General features: G+C 40.2%; 3 protein-coding genes across 4 annotated transcripts; 2 read left to right on the top strand and 1 right to left on the bottom strand.

Annotated features, from left to right (window-relative positions):
- Positions 1-3: 3 nt before the first annotated feature.
- Positions 4-9,056, bottom strand: uck2a (uridine-cytidine kinase 2a). The gene is made up of 7 exons (XM_044198590.1): positions 8,846-9,056; positions 5,466-5,625; positions 5,163-5,259; positions 4,274-4,416; positions 3,616-3,713; positions 3,454-3,502; positions 4-1,929 (listed from the first exon to the last, which is right to left on the bottom strand). The coding sequence occupies exons 1-7, from the start codon at positions 8,948-8,950 to the stop codon at positions 1,793-1,795; spliced, it is 789 nt and encodes a 262-aa protein (XP_044054525.1). The 5' UTR covers positions 8,951-9,056; the 3' UTR covers positions 4-1,792.
- Positions 9,057-9,794: 738 nt separating this feature from the next.
- tmco1 (transmembrane and coiled-coil domains 1) lies at positions 9,795-13,977 on the top strand. Its single transcript, XM_044200218.1, has 7 exons — positions 9,795-10,053; positions 10,895-10,972; positions 11,073-11,132; positions 11,258-11,304; positions 11,574-11,641; positions 11,943-12,087; positions 13,479-13,977. Exons 1-7 carry the CDS (start codon positions 9,984-9,986, stop codon positions 13,575-13,577), a joined length of 567 nt encoding a protein of 188 aa, XP_044056153.1. The 5' UTR covers positions 9,795-9,983; the 3' UTR covers positions 13,578-13,977.
- A 7,449-nt stretch (positions 13,978-21,426) lies between these two features.
- On the top strand, positions 21,427-27,402 carry LOC122877642 (4-trimethylaminobutyraldehyde dehydrogenase). Of its 2 annotated transcripts, none has more exons than XM_044199465.1 (12): positions 21,427-21,587; positions 21,812-21,971; positions 22,327-22,472; positions 22,840-22,969; positions 23,103-23,237; positions 23,389-23,585; positions 24,906-25,046; positions 25,158-25,346; positions 25,870-25,957; positions 26,131-26,272; positions 26,585-26,697; positions 26,821-27,402. In XM_044199465.1, exons 2-12 carry the CDS (start codon positions 21,830-21,832, stop codon positions 26,913-26,915), a joined length of 1,518 nt encoding a protein of 505 aa, XP_044055400.1. In that variant the 5' UTR covers positions 21,427-21,587; positions 21,812-21,829; the 3' UTR covers positions 26,916-27,402. The 2 variants fall into 2 exon arrangements, with proteins under 2 accessions (XP_044055400.1, XP_044055401.1); XM_044199466.1 differs by lacking the exon at positions 21,427-21,587 and adding an exon at positions 21,622-21,676.
- Positions 27,403-28,000: the final 598 nt, after the last annotated feature.

Raw genomic sequence — 28,000 nt, 5'->3', positions numbered from 1 at the left:
AAGCTAATTTAGGCTGTTTATTTGGTGTAGCTACAACGTTAGCAGTGGGGCTAACCATATTGGAATAATGTGCGAACACTCCCAAGTCGGAACAACAGGTGGTTTTTTTTCTGTTCTTCCCATTCTGCTGCCATTGCGTGACTGCAGCAACAGTAGGAAAAGCACAGGTGTCACCAATAAGTAACGACGGCTTTGTTCCAGTCAAGCGTCGCAGTGAGCCGCGACAGCGAGCCTGCATGAACAATACCACGACCTTGAAACTGAAGAAGCCATCATCCACTTGATTGTTTACACCTGTGCTTTTCCTACTGCGACATGTCAAAATGTGGTCTGTGAAAAGGCCTTTGAGCATATAAAGTAGGCTACCCAACATGTTTTTTTAAACTGCAGATTGTAAACTTCACTAAAGGACATCCGTGTCCTCAGAAGTCAGCTACAGCCCTGACTGCCGCGGTGCTGCTCCGCAGTGTTTGTAACTTAAGAGCAAGTGAAATGCTCGACCTCTTCTGGGTATCTAGAATACGGCAACAAGCAGCATGTGGCGGTTTTCTCTTAATGTGTAGATTGAAACAGAACAGTGTCTTTAAAAACATATTAGATCTCGACTAAACCAGAAATAGATAGATATCTCTATTTTTAAATCAAATGCAAGAATTTGGAAGTGACAGATGTGTCAACTCAAGCAAAAAAAAAAAAAAAGAGCACCTGAGAACTTTATCATAAGAAAAATGTATACAGGATGAAAACTCCATTAAACATTTACAGAACACATTTACATTGGGTATCTTGTACTTAATGGTATTTCACAGCTCAATGCATTTACTAACACCATTTTCAGTGTGTAGGTTTACTTCTTTTAAATGAAACTTGCATACATGTACGTCTGAGGATTCAAGTTTAAGGGAATCAAAAAAAAATAAATAAAAATTATACTCTGTGGTAATTCCATAACATAATTCGCTGTTCTTTATGTTACCGACATCTTATTAAATGTGTTGCAGTGATGTCAGTATCATTAAAATAAAAATCAATTATTACACATTTAGTCCAGTACAGTACGGAAAATTATCTTTGGTGATGATGTCATACATCAGATAATTTGAGGTGGGAATCGGTTGTTCAATTTGACTAATAACTAATTTCACTTTGTTATATTTACACATGACAAAGCAAGTGCAGCTTGGGGAAACGTGACACAAACATCAGCAATCTCAATCCATTAGTACATTGTTTCAAAATCTATTTGTATAAATCAAAATATGCTTTATGTAGAGCTTGATGTCAAGTTGCATTGATAAAGGGAATTAGTTCAGACGGTGCACCTTTTAATGGTAGTGAGATAGGGTAAGGCCCTGCCATTAAACAGCATGTTGCTACACTGCATTTATTGTATGGTTAAAGGCTGTCAAGTGTTCGGAAATTTTTTTTTTTTTTTTTTTTTTAGACACCATAACTGCTTCTTTAGTTAGCTTCTCCGTTTCAGTGCTGTGGTAAAGGCAAGCAGCAATTTTAAATGAAATTACAAGTTAGCCCCTTTGTATTTCTCCCCCTTCTATCTCATACAGTATACAAGCTAAAAGAGAAATATGTAACTGAATGCAACTGCCTTAAACCAGCTCGACAAAAGGAATGGCTTCCATTCTCGTTAATCTCCTCAGTCCAAGCAGAAATCATATCAAAAAGGAGGCCTCTGGATTTCCTGGCAATTATTCTTGCCTCGTTAGCCACAATGTAGAGCACATTCTCCACGTACAGGGGAGCCCTCCTTCCTCTCCTCGGGGGGGCGCTGCGCTCAGTGGGGCCGACTGCTGGACTCCATGTTTGGCTGCTTCTTTGTCGTTCCATAACCATTAAACCACCCGCTCAGCCGTTTGGTCAAACCACCATTTAGAATATCCTGGATGTGTTGAACTATGAGATTTATAGCAACTGTGAAGAGAGACAAAGAGATCATGTGGTCAGGGTTAGCCCCCGTTTGTCTCCCGCGTGTTACCATTACATTTGAGTCACAAAGCTAAGCATCATTTCAGATTTTTCCAAAAAATAAATACAGAGTGAAAAAACCCAGAAGGTTGTTTAACACAAACTTACCACTGTTCTTAATGTATTTCCAGAATGCTGAAAAGAACCATCTGGATGAAAAAATATTCCATCTGCTGCATGATTAAAAAAAAGAAAGATTTTTAACCCGTTTGCCCTTCTTTTTCCTAATCCAAACAAAGATGGTAGTAGGAAATAACATATCTTCTTGCTCAATTTGTACAACATGCATCAAAATTAAAAATGTTAGTGTATATTTATTTATGGTATATTTTCATTACAAAATAACGGAATGATATTTTGCTTGTGTTGAACAAAAAGAGCAACAACATGTCATTTCTGAACCTGAATTAGGAAATACAGTCAGTTAAAAATCTTTTTTTTTTTTTTTTTTTTTTTTTTGCACAACAGACAATCACAGAGAGTCTCAACAGAGAATATTTTTTCATCCAGATGCTTAGAGGAGTCCTCCAGAACAGAGGTAACTGTTGTTTTAGCGGTGTGGCTCTAGGGATGGCAATGTCGGTCTGTTTGGTCCAGACTGAAATATCTCAACAACTACAAGATGGACTGCCATGAAACTTTGTACACACATTCATGGCCCTTAGAGGATGAAGTCTGCTGACTCTGGTGATCCTCTGGCACGACCAGCAACTCAAACCTTCCACTTATCCTGTGAAAGATCTATCTATTTGATGGAGTGGAATAAAATATGATAGACATTCATGGCTTTTCATCTAGCGCCACCATCAGGGTCAACATTTTCATTTGTGCAATACTTTGTTTTATGACTAAATACCTGCAAAACAAATGACATTCCCATCTGCCTCAGCGGTGCTTTGTGTTTTCTGCTAATTAGCGAATGTTAGCACGATAAACTAAGATGATGAACATGGTTAGCATTGTCACTGTGAGCATGTTAGCAAGCCAGGATTAGCATTTAGCTCAAAGCACCGCTGTGCCTACGTACTGCCTCGCCTCGAACATGGCTGTAGACTCTTTGAGTCTTGCTCAGGGATTCCCGGGTATTTATTTTTCAAAAAAAAAAAAAAAGGATGCTTAGTTCTGTGACTCAAATGCAATGGTGATACACGGGAGGCACAAACTGGGTCTATGTCAGGGTAGGTATCCTGTTTCAAGATATTTAGAGTATTTACGGTATGGTTCTCTTTTGCATTTTGTTTTGGATTGTTTAAAGTTCTTTTCTCAAATCAACAGACAAAGCTGTTTTGTTCTCCCAGCAGCAGAGGCTTTTGCTTCCTTAGAGCACAATTCCCAGCTCAGAGGTCAACAATAAACACAGCTGTGTCCTTTATGATAACGCTGTTTAGACTAGTGTCTCAAACATTTGTTCAGTTTCTTTAATATCTAATGTTCTTGAAGAATCTCCGCTACAAAAGCACAAATACTCACCAAGGTTGTCAGCTCCTCTTGGTATGATCACATCCGCATATTTCTTCGTCTAAATAGCGCCAATAAAAAAGGAAAAAAGGTTTGACCATGAGTCGATGCTCAGAGACACAACCATGCAAATTGAGTTGAGCAGCGTTACAATACATGTAGAATAGCACCTACTGGCAGACAGAACTCCTCAAATGCAGGCTTGACAAAAGTAATGTACTGTGCTAGAACGCTTTCCAAGTCCCGTCCACGTTCACTTATATCACGCAGCACTGGGGGAAAACGAGACCAGGGAAAAGTTATCTTTAAAAAAGGAACACCGGTAGTTAAACCGCTTATTCGCCACCAGTTACTGTAGATGAGAAGACTGACACCACTCTCGTGTCTGTACAATAAATATGAAGCTACCGCCAGTTTGTTTAATAAAAGACTCCAGAAAATTACTGTGCGCGGCCAAGAGATATCCAGTACATAATATAAAACCACAACGTGTCATTTTTAAACGCCGTTTTTCGTACAGATAAACGAGATGTAACGTGCTAATCAGTGAGTCCGTGAGGTTCTGGTAGGCAGATTTTATTGGCTTTTGACAGAGCCAGTCCAGCTGTTTCCCCCTGGTTCCAATCTTTGGGCTGGGCTAAGCTAACCACCTGCTTGGCAGTAGCTTCATATGTACTTTACAGACATGAGTGGTAGCAGTCTTCTCATCTAATTCCCAGCAAGAAAGTGAATAAGCATATTTCCAAATACGTCAAACTATCTTTAATTTAGTGTCTTGCCTCTTGTGGTTAGAAACTGAAGGGATCTGTTTAGTCATGCTTGTATGTCTCACCTCTTCGTGATAGACGTGTATCTGCGTCTGTGTCCACAAACAGCTTCATTTGGAAGAGGTCTCGGATCTCCTGAGAATAGAACATCAGGATGCCCTCAAACAGCACCACATCAGCAGGGTACAATGTCACTGTCTCTTCCTTCCTGCCATACAAAAAGACATTAAATATAAAAACACTTAAAGCGTGCCTATGTAACATTTGCTGAACAGTAGCCATTGTGGTCACAAGTGAAAATAATGGTAAATGTTAATACGTAGTGTAACAGAGCCACAAGTAGTAAGACTCAAAGTCAGCAAACTGACTCACTAATGTCAGTTTTACAGCGATATCTGACTAAAGTTTGCTAACATTAGCCACTTTAAGCTACTGGTCATACCAGACAAAATAAGGGTGTAGCAGCAAAACCCCAGAGTGTATTAAACCGAGCAATGGTATGTTTTATTGCTAATGAATTGAACTTTTCCTTTGTTAACGGAGTCTCGCTTTAAAGCTACAATGAAAAGCTTTCAATGTTTAATCATTCATTGTTCCAGTGCAATACATAAAGAGAAAAAACAGAAAAACAAAAGTTAAAAAAGGGACCGTACCAGTACTTGCATGTTTTAGTCTATTTACTACAATTTACTATGCTTTGCATTACTGATGACCATTTTCCAAAGTTTCAACTATGTTTTCCTGCCTTCCAGGCATCTATTGGTTTCCATTCATTTCACTATGCTATGAAAAATCAATTTGCACAAAAGGTAGAGTAATTAATCCACCACAGTGGACATTAAGTCTGCTTTTAAAGTTAATGTTACTGCTGCATTATGACACATTGGAGACCTCTTTTATACTGTGTGGGCTGAAACATAATGTCTCTGTATGGACTTGATAAGACTCATTCACCTGGAATGGGAAACAAAGTCATAAACAGGGATGTGTACTGTTTTTCCCTCCTTGATGTCCCACAGGGTCGCGATTATGAGGTCGTTGTCAAATGCATCTATACAGAAGGAAAGAGTACAAAGCAATTCAAATTATTTTTTCTAGCAGGATGAAATATCACTAAGCAAACCTCACACCAAGATCCTGAATCCCATACAGATTAATTGCTGGAATTGCCTCTGAATAAATAAGGCAAAAGTTTCCCAGCAGGGGAGACACAGCTGTTTCAGGCCAGCAGACTTCTATTCTTGATTAGCGACATACCTGGGTGGTCGAAGTTGAACTGGCCCTTGATTGCCTTGGCCTTCTGCTCAGGGGTGAGGACCCTGTAGAAGCAGTCCTGGCTGAGGATGGCCACTTGCCGCTGGTGGTGGTCGATCTCGTTCTGCCCCAGCATTTCCATGATCTTGCTGCACACCGACGACTAGTCACACAAGAAGAACAAAACAAGTAGTATGATAAAATACTGGCCCTGTTATCTGATTTATCACATCCTTCTGTTTTTGGAACATAAGTGGTTGTCTGTACAAATTAAACCAACGCATAAACTTTCATTTACACTTTGTATTTAGTTCACTCGTGTCTTTGTGGCCTGGAAACATAGCTTGATTAGAAATTAGTATCTATATAAAAGCTGCAAACTTGGATTCTTGATACCTGCAAATCTTAAATACCCAGAGAAATCCTTTCTTCTTGATTTATTTTTAACAAATGTTCCTCAGAAATATTCGGATATTAGTATTTTTGCAAATGATATGACCATTGTGTTATAGCTACATTCAGACAAGCTAAAGGAAGCAAAAGGCATGCCCCAGGGTTCCATACTAGGACCGCTGCTGTTCTCCATATATGTAAGTAATCTTTGTGATAATTTAGCAAATTTTGCGTTCCATTTTTATGCAGATGGTACAGTTATCTATTGCTCATCTACTTCAGTAGTCCAAACCTTTGAATTCCTGCAGTGTGCCTTTGAAATTGTTAAGTCCTATTTGACTCAATTTAAGTTGAGAAACCTTGTTTCCAAGCTGAAACTTAAATCATGTTTATTTTTTTTAAGGAATAAATCCTGTTTCTCCCTGCAGGCAAGGAAACACTTTCAATTCAATTTTTTATTTATATAGCGCCAATTCATAACAGAAGTTATCTCATTGCACTTTTCCTATAGAGCAGGTCTAGACCGTACTCTTTATAACATTAATTACTGAGACCCAACAAATTTGGCAACATTGGCAAGGAAAAACTTCCTTTAGGAGGCAGAAACCTTGGACAGAACCAGACTCAATGGTGGGCAGCCATCCGCTGCTGCTGTGTAAGGTTTTGAGAGTGAGTGAGTGAGAGAGAGACAGAGACAGAGAGTGAGAGAGAGACACAATGCAAATACCACCTAGAATTTTTATTTATTTTTTTTTTTTACACTTGATTTCGGCAACTTTTTTTTTTAACCTTTATCGGATTATGATTATCTGCTCTTTATGAATGCACCTGACCAGTGCCTAAAGAAGTTGGATACTCTATATCATTGTGCTTTACGTTGTATTACTGGCTGTGGAAACCTCGTACATCACTGTACTCTGTATGATGCTGCAAAGTGGCCATCTCTGTATGTCAGCAGACTTTGGCATTGGTTGGATTTTATATATAAATCTCTCCTTGGGCCGGTTTATCTGTGTACATACATGTGTAAAAGCCAAATATGGCCTGCGCTCTCACATTATTCTACAGATGTTGATCCCCAGAGTTAGAACAGAATTAGGCAAAAAAGCTTTTAAATACGCTTCCCCTTCTTCCTGGAATATGAAGGACCTGAACTTGTGAGAGCTGATTACTATGGGGAATTTAAGGCAATTTTAAAATAAAGAAAATAATACTTTTGGTCAATGTGATTGCTCCTAAATTTGAACTGAAAATCGTTTAGGAAATTGTACCTGTTTATGCATTATAACTGGCTTTTTGTCCTTGACCTTGTATTACATATAAACGGGATATTGTGCTCACTCGTTTGAAGTGTGTGACAGTTGTATTTGTCGGTTTGTATTGTTTGTGTTTATTGTTGTAACAATGTTTATGCTGCTCTCTTGGCCAGGTCACTCTTGAAAAAGAGAATTTCATCTCAGTGAGACTTTTACCTGGTTAAATAAAGCATATATATATATATATATATATATATATATACACACACACACATATACACACACCATCTCTGAACCTGGCAGACAGATACACTCACAGACAGTCACATACACAAAACAAAAAATTGCAGTTCACTCCCCATTCAGATAACGCGTGTGGGAGAACAGGTGGTTCTTTGAGCAGTTACTCCTATGGGAAGAAAAGGGTATAATACCAGGAAGTCAAACCCACAACAACTGTCTGCTGAACCACAGCTTATGTTTTGCTGATTTAATCACTTATAAAATCAACACTGTCACCTACATACAGTAGCTAACATCAAGGAATAGGCTACTTAAATAATATATACCTTGAAATACATTTAACTACCTTCCAGGTTTATACTGTTGCAGTGTCCAAAGTGTCACACACTGCAGCCTGCAGGCAGGACAACTTGACTCGCTTAACTACCTCTCTGACATTTCAATAACCCAATCTGTCACACATTGAGAAGAATAAACGAAGACTTTTAGGTGTGTATCCTGATGATCTACTCTGCAAAGCAACTGTGCAACAAAATATAAAACTAATGCATCTATCTTCAAAAGAGAGAACGACACTTAAACCCTGAAAACCTTTGAAGCACTGCACAATATTGGATACAGAATGGAGAATGATAATGCAGATATTCAGTCTCTCATGGCTTTGAAGACATCACTGTAATGCCAATGAGCCAGCCTGTGAAATGAGGTAAAATGAAAATCAAGAGGGAGCGTGAGACACACAAGCAGAGACAGTGGTTACGTTTGAGTCACAAGGAAGAAAAATCCAGTATGATATCAGCAGATTCGCCACAAACAACAATACAGATCATGAAAACAATAAAAACAAAAATCTTCAGGCTACCACATCTTACACTGGATATTTGATATTCATAAATATAAGGCCTGCAGACAGCATCACACCTTGGCATAATAGCCAGATTCTGCTTGGTTAAGCAAAAATTGTTTGAGCTTTCAAGGCCTATGTGTGTGTTTTATTTTTGGTCTCTGATTTGCAGGAGCTTACAGCCGGCAGAACCTGCGCAGATGATGCTAATTAACTGAAATCTCACTTCCCATCCTTTATTTCCCCTTAAGTTGAAAATTGTGAAAACATAATTGCGGCTACATGGGAGTCCTTAAGTCTAATTTCCATACATCACACTACTTTATTGACCATCTAACAAAATTTTGACAATGCACATGTTATCCTGTTTTGGCATGCAGTAGGGCGGCCTCCACTACGCTCATTACTGATCAAGCAACACAATCAATCTGACTGATCCAACAGAAATATGATAACCTCCTGCATAAACTACGATTTTTTTTGTCCCAGAAGAAGAGGGGGGGTGGGTGGAGAGCGCGTCCTCTCTAAATTTCCTAAAACAAATGATATCAATCAAACTGTGTCGGTTCACACATTCTAATACAACAAAGACCTGATAAATAGCCTGCCAAGCAATACAAATCCCCTACTGTGCTATAAATACCAACCTTGCCGCTGGCTGTCCCACCAGCCACACCAATGAGGAAAGGCTGCCGATTATTGCTCTCATTTTCGGCTTGGTCACCTGGCTTTGTCTCGCTGTCGCCTGGCATGCTTCATCTGCTTCATCTGCAGCGCGGTGAGGCCCTCTAACACACCGGGGTGCCTGCGCTCCTCGCGCGCTCCTCCCATTTGCTGATGGTGTCGATGATGAGGCTGACGTTAATGGGCGACGGTGACGATGTGGCGGTTGTCATAATCTGACTGATGTTTGTAGCGATGATGATGATGATGATGATGATGATGATGAAATCAGAGTTGGGCAAGTTACATTGAAATTGTTGGTCAGTCGCTGTTAGGTCATCACGACTGTAGCCTGCTGCTTCATCTTTTTTTTTTTCTTAATTGTTCTAGCACTTTGCAACTTTCATTTTGAAAAGTTTCATAATAAATGACTCTCTTAGTAAACCAGGGGACTGGCTAAACTCAGCTCTCCATTCGCCTACTTAACACATTTGAGATAAAAGGATTTATCAGGACATTTATTTTACTGTCTTTGGGCGCAGCTCAGGATAGTCTTGTTTATAAGATTGGCCTAGTGGTAAAATCTACTGAATACTAAAATATTTCTCTGCAGTAGTAGTTTTTTTGTTGTTGTTGTTTTAACAAATTCATTTCTTTTTCATATTTCAGTCCACCAAAATGTTGGTCCCCATTACACAATGGGGAAGGACACAAAAGTAGAAACACCTTGCAATAATAAAATACAATCCAATAGCCCAAACCTCACAGTTCAGTCTCTTTTTTTTTTTTTTTTTTTTTTTTTTTTTTTTTTACAAATATTTACCGTGACCAGTGTCAACTCTAGTAAAAAAAAAAAAGGTCGTTTTTACAGTTGTGTTGTTTTGTATTCTTTATTTATGTTTTGTGTAGTTCCATTTTTCCGGTGAGGCCGGTGAACCGGAAGTACCTTTCACACGTATGATCCCGTCACTAATGCTGACATAGCCCTGAGCCGCTGATCCGTGTAATGTGCTCAGGGTTTAATTTCTGCTAATAAAAAAACCCCCCCAAAAAAAAAACCCAAACCAAGCCGGTTTCTCTCTGCGGCCGGACAGACGGGGCAGTAAACGGGACACTACCACCATGAGCACCATGTTTGCAGACACCATTCTGATCGTGTTCATCTCCGTTTGTACAGCGCTGTTAGCTGAAGGTGAGTCAAGTTCGACAGGCTGCTGTAGCAGGATGGCATTTTACTGTCGTTCGAGACATTGATACGTTAAATTTTTACTCAATTTTGGATTTAATAGCGGGGAAGCATCGTCAACGTTAGCAATACTGATGAATTGCTCATTTTGGTGCCTTTGAGGATCAGCAGTGTGCTACCTAGCCAGCGAATGTAGCTAACCAAGCTAATGCTTGCTGTTAAGAAGTTAGACAGAACAAGGAATAAAATGTCCGCTTACATTTCCACAATAATAGTCTTGAGTGAAACGCTTTTTTTTTGTAATGTAGATACAGTAAACTATGCTTTATTCATGCCGTTTTCGAAACTGTCACGTGAATTTAAATTTCCAAGAGCATAGTTTGTGAATTCAGTGCAGTTTAGCATCTGACTTTCAGTTCCACTTTGACAGAAAACAAACAAACCAAGAGCGCAACAGAATGTTACAGTCTGTAGTTAGTCTTCTATAAGGAAACTGCTTAATTAAACACTGTTAACAAACACACCTCCATACAACTCTTGAGTGTTACTGTTGTGCTAGGAGTGTGCAATACGTCCAACCTTCTCTATGACAGTGCATGTCATTGTATATTGTGATGTCAGTGTATATATAATGAGACATTTCCTGGGAAATCTGAAAAACTGCTTGTTGATAAAATAATCAGACAGAAATGTCTACTGTCGGCCGATCCAGTAAATAAAATATCTGAAAAATGTATATGGTCTCACAGTATAAGTTGCCCAATCCCATGTTGCACCATGGTGGCAGTGGTCCAAATGCGTTCTATTAGTTTTGCAAACAAACCTCTTCTTCTGATTTTCTCCTCAGGGATTACCTGGGTTTTAGTGTATCGGACTGAAAAGTACAAGAGGTTAAAGGCTGAAGTGGAAAAACAAAGCAAAAAACGTAAGTGACTCATCCGTGAACCTCCTACTACTGTAATTTTTGCATTGATAGTTTTTCTTTGGCCCGTTTGACGCATCCTCTGTCGTTTATTTGATTTTAGTTGAGAAGAAAAAGGAAACCATCACAGAATCTGCAGGACGTCAACAGAAGAAGAAGATTGGTAGGAACCCAGTAAACTCATTTGCTCGTAATACGCTGAGAACCTCGACACACTCGTGAACAGCCACTTTCCTCACATTGCCAGTGTTTCTTGATAAGTGATCTGTGCTTCTGAATGTATTGCAGAAAGACAAGAGGAGAAGCTGAAGAACAACAACAGGGACTTGTCTATGGTGAGAGACAACTGTGTAATGCTTAAGCTTAGAGCTAAAAACATCATTATATTGTCATATGGAATGAGATCATGTCTGGGATTCATATCTCCCACCTGTAGTTTAGAATAGATATTGTATGAGAACATTAACAGGCTTGCCTACACTTTTAGATTATCAATATTAAAAAAAATACTGTGATATTTGAATGTGCCAGTGTTGCCAAACTCTAGTCAAATGTACTCTAATTTCAAATTTCCAGTTTTAATCGTATGCGTGTTTGTTTGTAGGTGCGCATGAAGTCCATGTTCGCTATAGGCTTCTGCTTCACAGCTCTGATGGGCATGTTCAACTCCATGTAAGTGTTACACGTAGTTACACCGGGGGGATATAATGTTTTCATCTTTCGATTTAAAATCAAACAAAATTTTAAAAAAAATGAAGAGAAAAGTTCAAATGGTGATGACTTTAAGTCTGTGCTGATCTCTGCGAGCTCGGGATTATTTGTTAGCAAAGTAAATATTAAATATATTTGATAGCAAAAATATATTTGTAGCAAAATCTGTCTCACATCTGACTTCTTCATTCTGCTGCTGTAAACATGCCCTCGAGCTCTCACCGCTGTCTCTCTTTTTTTTGTTTTTTTGTTTTTGTTTCAGCTTTGATGGAAGAGTAGTGGCCAAATTGCCTTTTGTGCCGCTGTCCTACATCCAGGGACTGTCGCATCGCAACCTGCTGGGCGAGGATTACACTGACTGCTCCTTTATCTTCCTCTACATCCTCTGCACCATGTCCATCAGACAGGTAACTTCTACACTTGCAGCAACTTTAGACCCAGGGTGGGGTCGATGCCTTTTACTGTATGCTACTGGACAGCTGTGGATTGTATTGGAGGGAATTAGAGTTTTTTGAGAGGAAACACTACAGTTTCTGAGCAGCAAGGGATGGACCATCGTACAAAGCTTGCTAACTTGCAAACATGCTAAAAGCTGGCATGTTAACACACTAAGCATGTTGAAATGTTAGCATTAAGATGAAAGCACAGTTACTCAGATTTATTATATCAGGATAAAACCCCTCGAGATATGTCATCTAGTTTTCCAGGGGCAGCCTAAGTGCAGCTGATTTGATTTTAGGTAGCAGCATGCTGTTTCCTCGGGTGCTACCCTCAGGCCAAGCATTTTGTGTCCCACAAAGAAATGAAATAGCAAAGTTACCATCTTTTCAATTTTCTCATAGCCAGCAGATTTGTTTTCTGATGTGTAATGAGCAGCATCACGGGCCACTAGCGCTGCTATAGATTTCAGCTTTGTTGGTATTTTGAAGATCAAACAATTAAGCACACTTAAACCCCGAATCACTACGTAAAATATGAATTGCACCACCGGTGGAAAGCGCAGATTGGAAAGTGACTTTGGCAATCTCAAAAATTGAGACACTTGTGTTAAACATTAACCTTATCAAACTCCCATTAATATTCCCAGTATGTTATAGCCATTATGTGCTTTGGGACTGGACATCATATTTCTAGCATCTTCAAAATGATAAAGCTGGTGTAATTCTATATTTTTCTTATGTCAACAAATCCCATGAAAAGACCAAAACCAAAAAATGTGTGCCACCTTACTGCCACACCCAGCCCCAAACCCACCGATCCCTACTGAAGATGTGAATCTTTTAAAAATGGGTTACAAATATATAGTTTCATTTATTATTTATTTTAGGAAACGTTAGGGTGGGACTATTTTTATCTGTGGATTAATACCCATTTGGTGTTGTAGTGAGTATCTATAGCAGCAGAAAGTGAGATTGACTCAAAGTACAGTGTCCATGTTCATTATAATAAAGGAACAGTGTGGCTCATTGACAGTGGAGACAACAATGGAGCTCTGTGGCACACAATACTTATTAGGAGGATCAGTTTGATTGTCGGTTTTGTCTTGGCTTATTTGGGTACAATAAGAAAAATAAAGAATATCAGATTAACTGTAAACTTAAAATTAACTGAAAACATTGTTTTGTAGTAACACATAATAATAATGGCCTTGGCTAAGCTTTGGGTTGAATGTGTGTTTTACACCTGCTCTGCCTCAGCTCGAGCTTTATAAACCCCTCGTCTCATGAACTTTGGCCAGAAAATAAACTCTCTGTGGGTTTCTCCGTCCTGAGTGTTTTGCGCTGTGTCTTTTCTCCAGAACATTCAGAAGATGCTCGGCCTCGCACCCTCCAGAGCTGCAACAAAACAGGCCGGAGGCTTCCTGGGACCTCCTCCCCAAGCAGCTAAGTTCTCCTAACCAGCGAAACAGGTCCAACAGTGCTGTTCCTGCACTGCGAGTGTGTGCAGTCACGACTCCTTCATCGGAGCACAGACACAGCTGCTTCTACGGTGCCGGAGCAAACGTATTATTTGTTGCAGCTACTGTATCACTATCTTCTGTTTGATTTCTCGTTCATGTTTTGTTTATTTAACTTTTAAGATTGTCTCACTTTGAAATTAGAAGAAGAAAAGTTGTTCTTAATTACGTCGATTACCAAAGGATACAAATGTCTGCCTTGTATTCAGCACATGCCGTACATTGTTTTGGGATTTTAATGATTAACTGGCACCGTGTCATCTGATCCATTTGTCAGTATTATTGTATGTCATTGTCTGTATCCTCATTTCTTACATATTAATAAAGTTTTATGATTACACCTTTTAGTAGTGTTTTTCATTTTAGATTTTTCCCGCTTCGGAAAACCAAATTCCCACTGTGCTGCCGTCTTTGTTAACTCGACTGTTCACAGACTTGTGATACCTCATTGGCATTGAGGTATCCTGCATGTCCACCCTCCACTAAGCCTGACTGACCAGTTTGAGTCACTTAATGCAGCAACCAGGACAAAAACCCTCCCACCTTTCCCATCTGTGAACACGGACTGTGGAGGCGCCGCTACTTGAAATCAACCCAGCGTCTGTATGAGAATGTTAGCACCGTTCCAGTGTATTTCATTTAAGTCTTGTGTCGTCAACAAACCAGCCCTGGAGGGAGCAAGTGAAATGATATTTTCTTCTTTCCTGAGGGGAAATTTAGCCACACCATAGTTATGTCCATATCCAGCTGCTCTGGGCCGTTGTACATTCACTCAGTTATAGGAGGATCAGAACCTTTGATCAGAAATGTTCTTTTCAACTATGCCCCCCCCACCCCCCTCCTCTTTTTTCAGAAATGAGCTTTTTTTTCCCTTCCATATGAAGAACTTGTTAATGCATTTGGCCTTCCCATTTAACCAAACAATACATGATTTGATCAGTAATGAAATAAAACGTTTTAACTTCAAATTAATACATCAATTTTATTATAACAGTAACCACCTGTAAAGGTTTATCAAGACAATAGACTGATAGTGTTTAGTTAGTACTCTCATTTTTTATTTAAGTGAAAGTAACAATACCACAGTGTAGAAATACTCTGTTACAAGTAAAAGTCCTGCATTCAAAACTTAACTTATGCAAAATTACAAAAGTATTAGCATTAAAATATAGTTAAAGCTCCAAAATGGTTATTCCATTCTTGTCTAATAGGGGTGTTAGAAAGGAAGCCTGAGGCACAGCGATTTTAGTTTTCAGCTGAATAGTTCGTGGAGCACACAAACCAAAAAATAGGGCTAAGCTATGGCTCACATTGAGTTCCTGCAGTTAATTTTTTATCATGATGATGCACTGTTTATCCCATTCAATTTCAACTTCAATATCAATACGAGTTCCAATCGTTTCTAAATCTGTCTGCTTGTAATGTTACCACGCCTACCACTAGGCGTCACTATGCACATTCATCTGTTTGTGCCATCTCTGAATAAAGATGAGCTACCAGCAAGTACGAGCAACCAGGTACAATACTTCTCTTTAACATGGAATTGCGCTTTATACTGATGATCCTGTAATGTTTTGGTATGTACTTATCAGTGGGCTACGCATGCATCCCAATACTTCTTCAGACGAAAAGAATATTAGATTTTTTTAGAGATTCTACCAATCCCCTATTTCCTGGGGCTCATGGATGTTACAGATTAAATAAATGATTAGAATCAGAATAATCTTTATTGCCAAGTAGGTTTACACATACAAGGAATTTGCTTTGGTATTTTGTGTATATGTACAGTATGACTTATTTAAATGACAGTTTGTGCAGTGAGCTAAATATTTCCATTGGGAATGTGCAAATGTTTACAGTATGAGTATACTGTACACTGTACGTGACAGGCAGAGCACTGCTGTAGTCAACAATGTTATGCAGGGATTTTGTCTGAAATACTCTCAGCTCAGTGTGTACAGAACAAATGAGTCAGTAGTGGGCTATAGATGGCAAGCCTGAGTCTTGAGGAGTGGACATGGAGGTTGTTAAGGTGGCTCCTTCCTCCTTCCTGGAGGAGTGAAATTTGTCAGTGTCTAGTAGAGGAGAGGATCACATATTGAAAGACAACATTTATGGCACATTGGAATATGAACGTTAGAAGCAGAAGTAATGACCCAACATTTAGGCTCTTACTATATCTGGGATTCTCAGTTATGCAAGAGCTGTGAAACTGAACATTTAATTCCCAATTCTTCAAATGTGATCCCAGTTAGGAGAAATGGCCATTGTGATGTAGTGGGATCGTTCAGCTTCTATGACTTCATACACACACACACAGTAGCTATGTTTACAATCAATGCTCAAAATGCTCAAAACAGGAGCAAAAAAGGTTAGTTGGGAAGTGGAAGTGCAACCACCACATATGGCGAAGACGTTTTGATCTATAAGTCCTGAAAAACAGCTGTATGGCCACTGCATGTATACTGTTAAAACCACAAGATCCTTGAGAACTTTTGAAACTTCTTCAATTTGAAACTGTGGAGGAACCTCTTAAGGTGCTTTGAGGAACCTTCAAGAAAAGGTTCTTAGAAGAACCCGTTCTTAGGGTTACCTGAACCTTTTGGAGCTCTGTGAGGAAGCTTTAGAAGTTCTGCTGTAGTAATGAAAATAATAACCATCATATAATAAATGACGATGAAACAGCAGCTGTCAGCAAGGTTTTGAGGGTTGAGCACTTATAATTTGCAAAAATAAATAAATAAAAACTTAGTAAATACAAAATACACCGGAAAAAATACAATAAACATTATATAATGTCTGTAAGAGCCAAATATGTTGTTGAAATAACCAGAATGGAATTATTTCCGTTGTGTACATTGGGTGTCGCTGTGCTACTATCAACCAGGTCACTCCTGGGTTAGACATCTCAGTTGCTAAATCATAGGCCGAGCTCCTTTAATGTCAATAAATCCATTAATCCAACAATTCAATACAACGGACTTGACTCGAACTAGAGAGTGTGTGTGTGTGTTTGTGCTTGTGTGTGAGGACTCATATATGAGGCTCACTTTTTTGTACTTGTTCCCATAAAAATATTTGCATGTACTCTGACTCTGTGTTCAAGCACTCTCTCAGTGTGATTTGACTGTCTGCAGTGGCAGCTTAAATGCTGTTTCTATTGTATATTCATCTTGTGTAGGTTAATTAGATACCAAGTTCTAAACAATGACATCATTTTGCAGTTAAGTTGTAAAGTGCTGGTAGGCGTATGATTTGAGGGTTTTTTCCATTTTGATACAGGAAAATGTGGGCACTCCAACCCACCATTAGATTTGATACATCACTTTTTATCTTGTCTTGATTTGCTCATTGCACAAAAACAGACCACACATCGTATACCTGAAGCCAGATGCTTGCAGATGTCTGTCGTTCCTCGGTCAAGCATTTGGAGGGTCAACAGAAATACATTAGTACCATCATGCCTACTGGAAATTGTGGGATTCTCTTTTGCTTACAAAAGTTTTGCATATTATGAGCTCTTGCATGGCTGCTGGGTCTCGTTTGGTTTAATGGAGTGTATTACTTCTTTGCTGTGGTTCATTCTGAGAGGTGAGGATGCCCTGTCTATCCCAGATGTGCACTGAATATCAAAAGCTGAAATCTCAGCTCACAAGAATTAGTCAGCACATCTGATTTGGAAGTTGCCTGAACATGTTTACCACACGAGCAGCTTTTTTTTTGGCAGTAAGTTATATTATTCACACGATTATATGCAATAAAAAGGAAATGAGAAAGAAGTTCTTTGCAAGACTGCCATAAGCAAAGGAAAATCCCATGGAAATCCCAGGAAAATGGTGCTCTAATCTTGTCAATTACATAGAGCCTGTCTGGATTTTCAGTGAAGAGGTGGGGGAGCAGGAGTATTGCAGCACTGACTGTTCTAAAGTTCTAAATTCCTTTGTGTGTCTCCTCACATTCCTGGCCGAGTGCCCTCTGGTCCTGGAGTAAAATCCCCTCCCCCCGGCCTCCTCCTCCTGGCCTCAGCAGTTTTGTCTTTTCCAAAGCCTTCCAGCAACCTCTTCATAGCTGTGATCAATTTCAGAGAAAATCTAAAAGATGATTATTTCCATACATTACAAATTTGTCTGGAAGAGTAACTTATTAAAAGTGAAACTTTTGTACATTAACTCCATGCGGGGTTTGAACTCACAATGCTGATATGCTGGAAAGCTGGGAACTCCTGAGGAATGTCACCGGTGGAGTGGCTCTGAATGAAACGAATGCCCTCTTCATTTTCTCCTTCAGGGTGTCCATGTTTGAACGGGCACTCCTCTTTCATTCGTGCGACATGCATCTGTACACTATAGCTGTTTTCAGTTCCCTGTAAATTTTATATGACATTACACTTCATAATGAGGAAAAAGTAGGTTTTGTTTAAAAAAACAGTGAATATGCATCATCTGAAAACTTACACTGGCGATTACGGAGATGTCTCCATCCTTGCCAGCAGCGGTCTAGTAAGACATCATTAAATTAGAACCAGTTTTTTAGGATGGTCAACAGTAACAATTATATCCTGCAAGCTTCTGCTTCTGGCTGCTGCACACTACAGGACTTTATTGAACTTAAACTGCAAGAGTTGTTTGTCTTAGGGCAAAAGCTTGTAGTGTGCAGCAGGCTTCAGGGTGGTTCCTACCTTGACAGTAGAGGTTGCAGAGCCGTGGCCTTGAATTGCAGCATCCTCGCCAGCAGCCATCTGGATGGACGAGAAAGAAAATCAGACAAAGGAAACTGTAAGGTTACGATGAACAACAGCAACAATGTCATCCTGCGAGCTACTGCTTGTGACAATCAGGCAAAACGAGCTGCGGTCTTAATTTCATCACAGGTTATTTGTTACTTTAATTTCCACTTGTGAAGAGAATAAGCTGCTGACTTGCTTGTGGAATAATGGACACTCACCATGGCTTCCTTTGCTGGCTGCTGTGCCTGTGATGAGTTCCCTTCTGCCAAAGACACTGGCAGCCTCCTTTTGCCATGCTTTTCTCTGTACTGTACCTCGGGAGTGGGCTTCACCTCTTTTTTAAACTTGTTTCTAAGCATTCCCAACCAAGCATCCTATGAAAGATAGTACAAGGAACCTAACAGAAAATGACTTTAGTCTTACAGACACCACATTCAGCAATTTGCCAACAGAAGTGTAGCCATTCAGCGTGAAGAGCATGCTTTTAACAATGTACTTACATCTCCGTGTCCTGTGCGATCCTGGAGGAAAGGATGTTTAGACACAAACATGGTTCTGCCTTCTGGTTGGGTACCTTTGAAAAGAAACACAGAGCATATCATTTAAATGAATGATTAATAATGACACAGTATTTCTCTGTAAATGTTTTGTAAAACTGTTCTTATCTGGATACTTGATCACGATTAAAGATACTAGATATAAGATATAATAGATATAGATATAAGCCCTGCGGGTCCAGGCTTGGATGTGCTTTTGATAGACATTGACCTAAATTATACAGTTTTGTTTCGTTTTTTGTTGCATATAGGACAGTTAAACAAAGTTGCCATGATTTCTTCTAAAAAAACCTTGGAATGTTGATCGGTGATCCTCCAATCCATTAATCTCAAGCCAGTGTCTCACCAGGGTCACGTTGTTTACAGGTGGGGACATTACACCTGTGTAAGGATCATTAGACATGTTGGGATGCTAATGCAAACGGACACTTGCGGCTGTCAAAGGACTGAGCGATCAGGGACATCAAGACAAGTTTATGAATGGCAATTAAGATAAAACCAACCACAGAGACCATGTATGAATTCACTCTCCACCTATCTACTGAACTGTCAAGGGAAAATATAATTTGGCAACCGTGTGTGTTAATAATTACCTGAGAAGTTGTGTTACAGTGTGTCTTGAGACACGTCTGCAATCTGCTGTTCAGTGAAATTAAAAAGACAATAATAACTTGAGTTGCTCTTGCGTCGTAGCAAGAAGCAATAGTACTTTCAGCAAAACAGAGAGGTTTTCTGCTGGATGAGACCAAATATACTCTGTTTTGCTCTTGTTAAGTGCAGAAATAAAGTCACTGCAAGTCAAATTACTTTCCAGCATATGTCTGTGTCTCTGGCACACAACACACACACACACACACACACACACACACACACAATAGTAAAACAAAACCAGTACCAATAGAAAGTTAGTCTTTTACAGTAAAATAAAGAGTGAATACAACGTGACAGTGAAACCAACCTTAAAAGAAGAGTCACAATTATAACCATTAAGTGATAACATTTTTGAAAAAATTGTCCCAAGTCCTCTTACTAAATGTATATTATGGATTATAATAAAAAAAAAAACAAGGTTGAAAGTCTCTGTTGAGTTTAAACCAGTAATTGTCACTGATGTTTCTGTCTTCAGATCCAGAGGGATTACATTAAAGACTTTGAGTCCAGAAATGCAGAAGGTGGGTTCCCAGCTGGTCTGATGTGTTGTCACTGTGAGCAGTAAGTCTCTGGATCCGAGGTCTCTACAAGAAACATATTTTGACAGCATATCAACTGTCAAGCCTGATGAAAAGTGCATGACTTAAAGACAGATATTAAGATCTTACAATATATAAACTCAGACTAACTTGGAAGCGAAAGCAGAGACTTCACAGCTCTCGTCCTGGCTCTAGTTGAAACTGTAGCAGCAGCATGATTATGTACCACTTGTAACCAGTAACCCTGGAGGACACCTACTTGAAATTGCTGCTAAAAAAACTAACCAGTTAACTGGTTAGCCAGAGAAGCGCTGAGTTGTAAATCACAGTTTTGATCATTGTTCCACTTTCAGTACAATTTACTTTCTTTGAACAGAATGATGCTCCCAGGGTCAATATAGCTTTTCCATGGAGTCATGGTCAGTTAACTGAATTCATGTAAAGAGTGAAGACGCCTTTTCTGGTTGCAGCTTTTCAGATTTGTTCCTTATTTCTCAATCACAGCACCGTAAATTCATACTCTATAACAAGTAAAAAAGGTTGAAAATGCAGTCTGAAAGAATTTGTATCTCACTCTAACTTTTGCTCGGAAAGAACAAACTTCACCATATTCACCAAGGTCATTAGGCATGATGTGAAGTACACACTAAATAAAATACTTGATAGTAGGGCATCATCTGTGCATTATAGAGAGGGTTACATATTTTGTCCTGCATGATAGTACAAGTAGCCTACCTTAATCGCTTTGTGTTATGAAAAGTGATATTTAAATACAATGCATTATCATTATGATGATGATTATTTATTAGCCTTTATGGAGGGGGGGGAGTCCAGAACCATTTACATCAATATCCAAAGGCAGGCTATCATTTGCAATGTAAACGTGGATTACAAGGACAAACCATTGTTTACAATGCTGCATTCAGTTCACTGTACATTTCGAGTCAAGTAGATGTAGGCTAGGCGAGGAGCAGTGTGTTGGACTGGCTGCAGGGATCTTGATTTAACCGCAGCTATTAGAATGAACAACTTCCTCACAAAAGGTTGCAGCTTCCAAAGAGTAACACAGGGCGACCAAGTAACCGGCTCCGTGGCAAATGACAACATTGTCAAATGATCATGGAAAAAAAAAAAACGTTTGGTTTATGAAGAAAAAGATACGATTGCCTTCGTTTTTCAGTGCAACACGAAGTTCGATCACACGTACAGAAGAATAAAAGCATTTACTTAAACACCAATACGAGAGTGATCAATTAAACAATAATGTTACTATATTTTTCATTCGCACCTTCACCGAAGGCATGCGCGCTCCCGCGGCCAGGGGGCACGCATCCTGTCGGGGTTATTACACTGTCACTACACCTCCGTGCAGAGGCGTGTCCTGTCTGCTTATAACGGCGTCCAGACGCGTTGAAAGGTCCGTGTGTGTGTGTGTGTGTGTCTGGCGTCGACATTACATCCAGCTCAGCTGTAGAAGGTGAGTTTGCATTTTTCTGTGTTCTACGTGTACTAAACAAGTTAGCTGTGTTAGCTCTCGTGTAACGTTATTGCTTTCCCTCATGCTAGGTTAGTTAAGTGCTTTCGTGCTAGCTTCACTTTAGCAGTGCGAACAGTTTTTTTTTGTGTGCAAACGGTTAAGGGCATATGCAGGGTAATTCACTTAATGTCAGTTTCAGCTGTCATTCCGTGTGTTCTTTCCAGGTCCTACTCCCTCTGAAAATGGCCCAGACACTTCTCGACTCCATGCCCGGAGCCACGACCGGAACCGTGGTCGTCACGGATGATCTGAATTTCTGGGCTGGGAAGCGAGTCAAACCCAGGCAGCAGAAAAACGTAGAGCCCGTGTATGAGCCTGCGACTGGTAAATACAGCACACTAACGTCTGCTTCATTATTTAATACAACGTCTCAATAATGACATTTGTGAAAACATCTTAGAGCCCCGTTTAAAAGTTTGTAGGGATGCCCTACAATGGGTTACTGTTAGTAACTGAAACCCTCCCTGATTTCTTCTTCTTTGGTGGGGTGGAATAACTGGCGTTTTTAAGTTGAATGAATGTAATTGAAAGGGACAATCTGGGAGGGGGGGGGGAGTTTTCCTGTTGCATTTGTTACATTATAGCAATAATTGAGATTTCACCATCATTCTTGAATTCTCGCGTGAGTTGTCTTGGAGCTCAGCCGGCCTGTGACCCGCTGCTCTTCTTGTGTGTGCAGGCCGTGTCTTGTGTCAGATGGTGCCCTGCGGGCCTGAGGAGGTGGACGAGGCCATGAAGAGCGCCCACGCTGCCTACCTAAAGTGGAGCAAGATGGCAGGCATGGAGAGGGCTCGGGTGATGCTAGAGGCCGCCCGGATTATCAGGGTGAGACGGTCAAGCTGTGTTGTGTCATTACCATCTGCATTACTGGAAACAAGTCAGTCATTCAGTGTTGCGCAAAATAAATTGGAGCTGACTGTTGCAAGCATGCAGTAAGACACTAGTTATTCATTAAAAGCACAAACTCGCCCCCCTCCCTCCACTGCTGGCCTACATTTGCACAAAATGGACCTTTTTGTGTTCTTTGATGTCACAGGGGTGAAGATTTCAACCTCGCTTTTTCCCTGTCGTTGCATAATCTTAAAGGTATCTGTATACATGTAATGAAACTAAACTACCGCAGAGTGTCGTTTTAAATAGTTCTGTCAAAGCTTTGCATTTACAACTTTTCTTTTTATTCCAATCAAAACAGGAAAGAAGGGAGAAGATTGCAAAGCTGGAAGTGATCAACAACGGCAAGTCCATCACTGAAGCACTGGTGGATATTGATATTGCCTGGCAGTGCATTGAGTACTATGCTGGCCTGGCTGGTACGCTTGCAGGTGGGTACACTAACGCTTTTGTTTTTGTCCCGAAAAAAAGTGTGATATTTCCAGAAGTTCAGAAAATTATGTATTATATTAATTGTGTTGTTTTGTTTAAAAAAAAGTTGCGTTGTGTTTTCATTCGTTGAAGGCCAGCATATCCAGCTTCCTGGTGGAGCATTTGCTTACACCAGGAGAGAGTCCCTTGGTGTGTGCGTGGGAATCGGCGCATGGAATTACCCCTTCCAGATCGCATCGTGGAAGTCTGCTCCTGCTCTGGCATGTGGTGAGTTTGCAAAAGTGTGTATTACAAGAATGATAAGAATTATTTCTGCCTGTTTGTCCAGCAATCATGTGTTTTCTTGTGTCCCTTTTAATCATAAACAGCTACAGTGTGTGGACCGTAACTTGCAGTGTTAAAATCGGGTTGTGTTTAGGTAACGCCATGGTATTTAAGCCCTCTCCAATGACTCCTGTGACCGCTGTCATTCTGGCGGAGATTTACAAAGAGGCGGGGGTACCCGATGGGCTCTTCTGTGTGGTACAAGGCGGAGCAGAGACTGGCTCCTTGCTCTGCCATCACCCGACGGTTGCCAAAGTCTCCTTCACCGGCAGTGTGCCAACAGGCAAAAAGGTACAGAGCTATGATTTAAACATAATGTTAAAATCAACTTATCCGAAGAGCGTTTTGAAATCTATTTTTTTTATTTTTTTTTTTATTGAACTTTTAAGAACAAAACAAAAAACAACAACCGGCCAACACTCTGAGGGTGGGGATAGACCTGTTTGGATACAGAATTTAGTTCAAAGTAGGAAAGGAAAGGCTTCCAGACTTGAAAAACATGTTTTTACTGAGCCCCTTGTGGAGTGTTTTTCAAGTTTTTCAAGCTTGAGATGTGCCATAACACTTTCCACCCATTTAGAGTGTAATGGTGGTTTGGCAGATTTCCAGTGAATCAACCAAAAAAATAAAAAATGCACGCAAATACATATACCCACAGCATATATTTTACATGGAAAATGAACAAAAAATGAAACAATATTGCGCTGGCCTCTAAACTATAGGGGCTGCTAGTGCCTCCAGCTGTAGTCTCTAACATGACTAACAGAAGTGCCAGAAGGTTCATTACATTACAAACATCTTGGCTAGTTTAGGGTCCTTGAAACTCCGCCTTAGTCCATCTTTCAGTGTAATCGTCAACTCTGCCGGGTAGAACAATCCGTATTGTATCCCCTCCCAGCGTCTCAGCATCCCTCACACCTGGCTGAATGCAGCCCGCTGCCAGATGACCACCTGAGTAAAGTCAGGTTGGATTCGGATCTTGTCAGGAGAGACGATGTCTTTCTTCTGTATAGCCTTTTTCATCAGTAGCTCTCATTCTTAGAAGAAGTGGCATTTCACCACAAATGCTCTGGCTGTTTGGTCGCCTCCCGACCTCTCCCTCAGAGTACGGTGTGCACGGTCTAATACCGGTGCTTTCTCCAGTCCCAGCGACTCTTTAAGTACCTGCGCCACATATTCCGGGATCGTTTTCCCGCCTCTCCTTCACTCCAATTATTGCGCAGATTACACTCAGGACCGCGCTTCCAAATCCTCCTTCTTCTGCTCCAAATCTGTAACATCCATTTCAGCTGGATTACCTCTTGTTGCAGGGTGGTAATCGGCATGACCGCTTTCTGCCTCCGCGGCCACGCGACCCTCTAAAGCGCTAACCTTGGTGCCCACTAGCTCCATTGCGTTTTTGAATTCCTCCCTCAGCTGTCCTCCTTGATTTCTGATGTCATTGGCATGGCTTTCTCATCAGTTTTCAGAAGAAGCTCCGTTTTGCAGTAATGTTAAGCATTTGTGCTTTGTCATAACTCTTTTAGAACATGCAAAACACTTTCTTTAACTGCTCTACAAGGCTTCAGTTGTCCCTGTCGCTAATGCCCTGTGTGTCCTACTTTCACTCAGGTCATGGAAATGTCTGCAAAGGGGGTGAAGCAGGTGACTCTGGAGCTTGGAGGGAAATCTCCCCTCCTTATCTTCAAAGACTGCGAGCTGGAGAATGCAGTGAAGGGAGCACTCATGGCAAACTTCCTGACACAGGGACAGGTGAGACATTTGTATAATGTATGTATTGCGTTGTATGATGTCGAGCTCGGCCTGATCCAATACATTCTTTGTCAGTTCTGACAGGTTCAATTTTCTCTCTGCATTGTATAGGTTTGCTGCAATGGGACCAGAGTGTTTGTGCAAAGAGAGATCATGCCCCGGTTCCTGGAAGAAGTGGTGAAGAGGACTAAGGCCATCCCTGTGGGTGACCCCCTGCTGGACGGCACCCGAATGGGAGCGCTGATCAGCAAGCCCCAGCTGGAGAAAGTGCTGGGATATGTCAATCAGGCCAAGAAAGAGGTGTGTTTTATAATCCTTTGATCATTAGAGTAGCTGAACCGTGAATGGTCCCTGCTGGAAAATTGAGTAACTTGCCAAAGGTGTCCCACAAGGCTCAATTCTGCGGCCTGTTCTGTTCACTCTTTATGTAGATCATATTGCTGAGCTTGGAAAATCTAGTTTTTCTCATTGTGCACCCACAAGTTGTTGATTCATTTGCTTTAATTTTTTTATTTTACTAATTTGTTGTTTGTTTGTTTTGTTTTTTATTGCCATTTTTATCTAAGTTTCTTATTTGTGTTTCTTGTCGCCTAGGATCTTAGGTTGTTTTTTACTCTGCTATATTGTAAATGGGGTCTCTAATGTATTTCCGAGTAAAAATAAAGGTTGGATGAATGAACTGTGGAGAGGCATTTATCTGAGAATGAACCAGCTGTGATAGCACCTCCCCGTACCTTCACAAGACCTCAAAGCAGTTATATGAAGTGTGATTATATTTATCTTAGTTCTCATAGTTATTTGACTAATATGTCTGTTTTTCCAGGGAGCCAAAGTGCTTTGTGGTGGAGAGCCTTTTGTCCCCAGTGACCCCAAATTGAAAGGGGGCTACTTCATGTCACCCTGTGTACTTGGTAAGTCTCTTTGTATATTCTCCAGTACGTCTTTATTTTTTACAACACTCATTTGCGCCCACTCCAGCTACTGATGATATACCATCACATAATCGGAGTCAGTTTTTACACCATCTGCTTGTTTTGTGTCCCAGTATGCACCATTTGTTACAGTCCTTTTTCTCCCGGCACAGATAACTGCAGAGATGACATGACCTGTGTAAAGGAGGAGATCTTTGGCCCAGTCATGTCTGTGCTGCCTTTCGACACAGAGGAAGAAGCGATCCAGAGGGCCAACAACACCACCTTTGGACTGGCCTCTGGAGTCTTCACCAGGTCAGCAGAGGACACGCAGAGCGCTCTTGAGTTTGTCAAAGAGTTTCCCTTTGGGGATCAATACAGTATTTCTGATTCTGATTACTCAGCAGTCTGTTGCAACCACTGATGCACAATGCTGACAGTTTGCTCTTGAAGATAATAAAGTTACTACTGTATTCCATTGGCTGCAGTTCACAAAGCAGCCAATAAAAGTGTTGCAATTACCAAGTGGAACTCATTGCACAATAGTCGTCTCTGTGGTGGGAGGGCAGATGAAACAGCATTTTAACTTTTGAACTCTGAAATCTGTTCCTTTTGCTCCGCCTGCAGGGATATTTCTCGAGCCCATCGTGTGGCTGCGAACCTGGAGGCAGGGACCTGCTTCATCAACAACTACAACATCAGCCCTGTGGAATTGCCATTTGGAGGATACAAGAATTCAGGTAGGATTTTTATTTATTTATTTATTTTTTAAATTACATTTTATTGCAGTGAGTGACCTGAATTATCTTTACTGAATGAAAGTAGGGCGAATCACTAAAATAGACTCTACTGTGCTTTCCCAGGCTTTGGCAGAGAGAACGGCCAGGTGACAATCGAGTACTACTCCCAGCTGAAGACTGTGGTTGTGGAAATGGGCGACGTCGAGAGCCTCTTCTAAACTCCTCTCGCCAAGTTTACACTGCTGTGCCAGAACTGTGAAGCAAACGTTTTACCTTTACAGTCAGGAACGTACTCACCAGACATGAGTACATGTAGCACTCTCTTCTTATACACTATGTTTGCTTTACACCTGTGTTCTTGGAGAGGCATGTCTGTATGAAATGCACTTGGAAGAACTGAAGAAAGAACTCTTACCACACAATTCTTAATTCTCTACTTTCTTCACCCAACAAGTGAATGTACTTGTGGATAAACCAAGCAAATTAATACAAACCCTGATGTCAAACTAACTGCACAGTGGTGTGTGTATGTGGAAGTACAACCAAGAGCCTTAAGTAGAAATTCTGTGTGTAGTGAACTGTGAATCAGCATTAGAAGAAAATAACTGCCTAACACAGTTGGTGTCAGATTTTTATTCTGTATGCTTACCTGAAACACTAAACACTTGGACAACTATCAAAATAAAATGTTTTGGATACAAAGTCTGTTCCTGGTTGCTTGTTGCTTCTTAATAAAAGTAAGTGATGGAGAGGGTACACTAGATTACTTATCATTTCTTTAGTGACAGCTGACAAACACATTAGTACTGAGGATTTATGGTATTCACATTTTTACGAATATCCTATAGCTGATAATCTCCATATTCATTTTTGTGACATTTCACTACAATACCACCACATGTCCAACTTCCAATAGTGCATTTTACATTATATTATATTATACATTATATTGTATCGGATACTTGATGAAGATGCAACTTGTACCATTCCCTGCTCAGCTTAGTATTTGGCATTGCTTAACGACAAAATTACCTGTCCTTTATTTCTACTGTTAGTGCCTATCCTGATTTATTACTATTCATTTACTAACAGTACACTGTTCCTGTTTACCTGCAATCAGCAAATATGATTAAATAAATCATAGATACAAATTACTTTCTCTCAAATGTTGAAACTGTGTTCATGCTAAACATTTACTTGACATAACATTGTTCGACATCTGTGTTCTTGAAATGAAAATCTGCACTAGTATTGATCCTCATTATCACCTGATATTGGGCATGATTTTTGACATTGGTTCCAT

This window comes from Siniperca chuatsi, linkage group LG6 (genome assembly GCF_020085105.1).
Source record: "Siniperca chuatsi isolate FFG_IHB_CAS linkage group LG6, ASM2008510v1, whole genome shotgun sequence".
NCBI classification, from domain to species: Eukaryota; Metazoa; Chordata; class Actinopteri; order Centrarchiformes; family Sinipercidae; genus Siniperca; species Siniperca chuatsi.
This window is presented reverse-complemented; position numbering and strand designations above follow the sequence as displayed.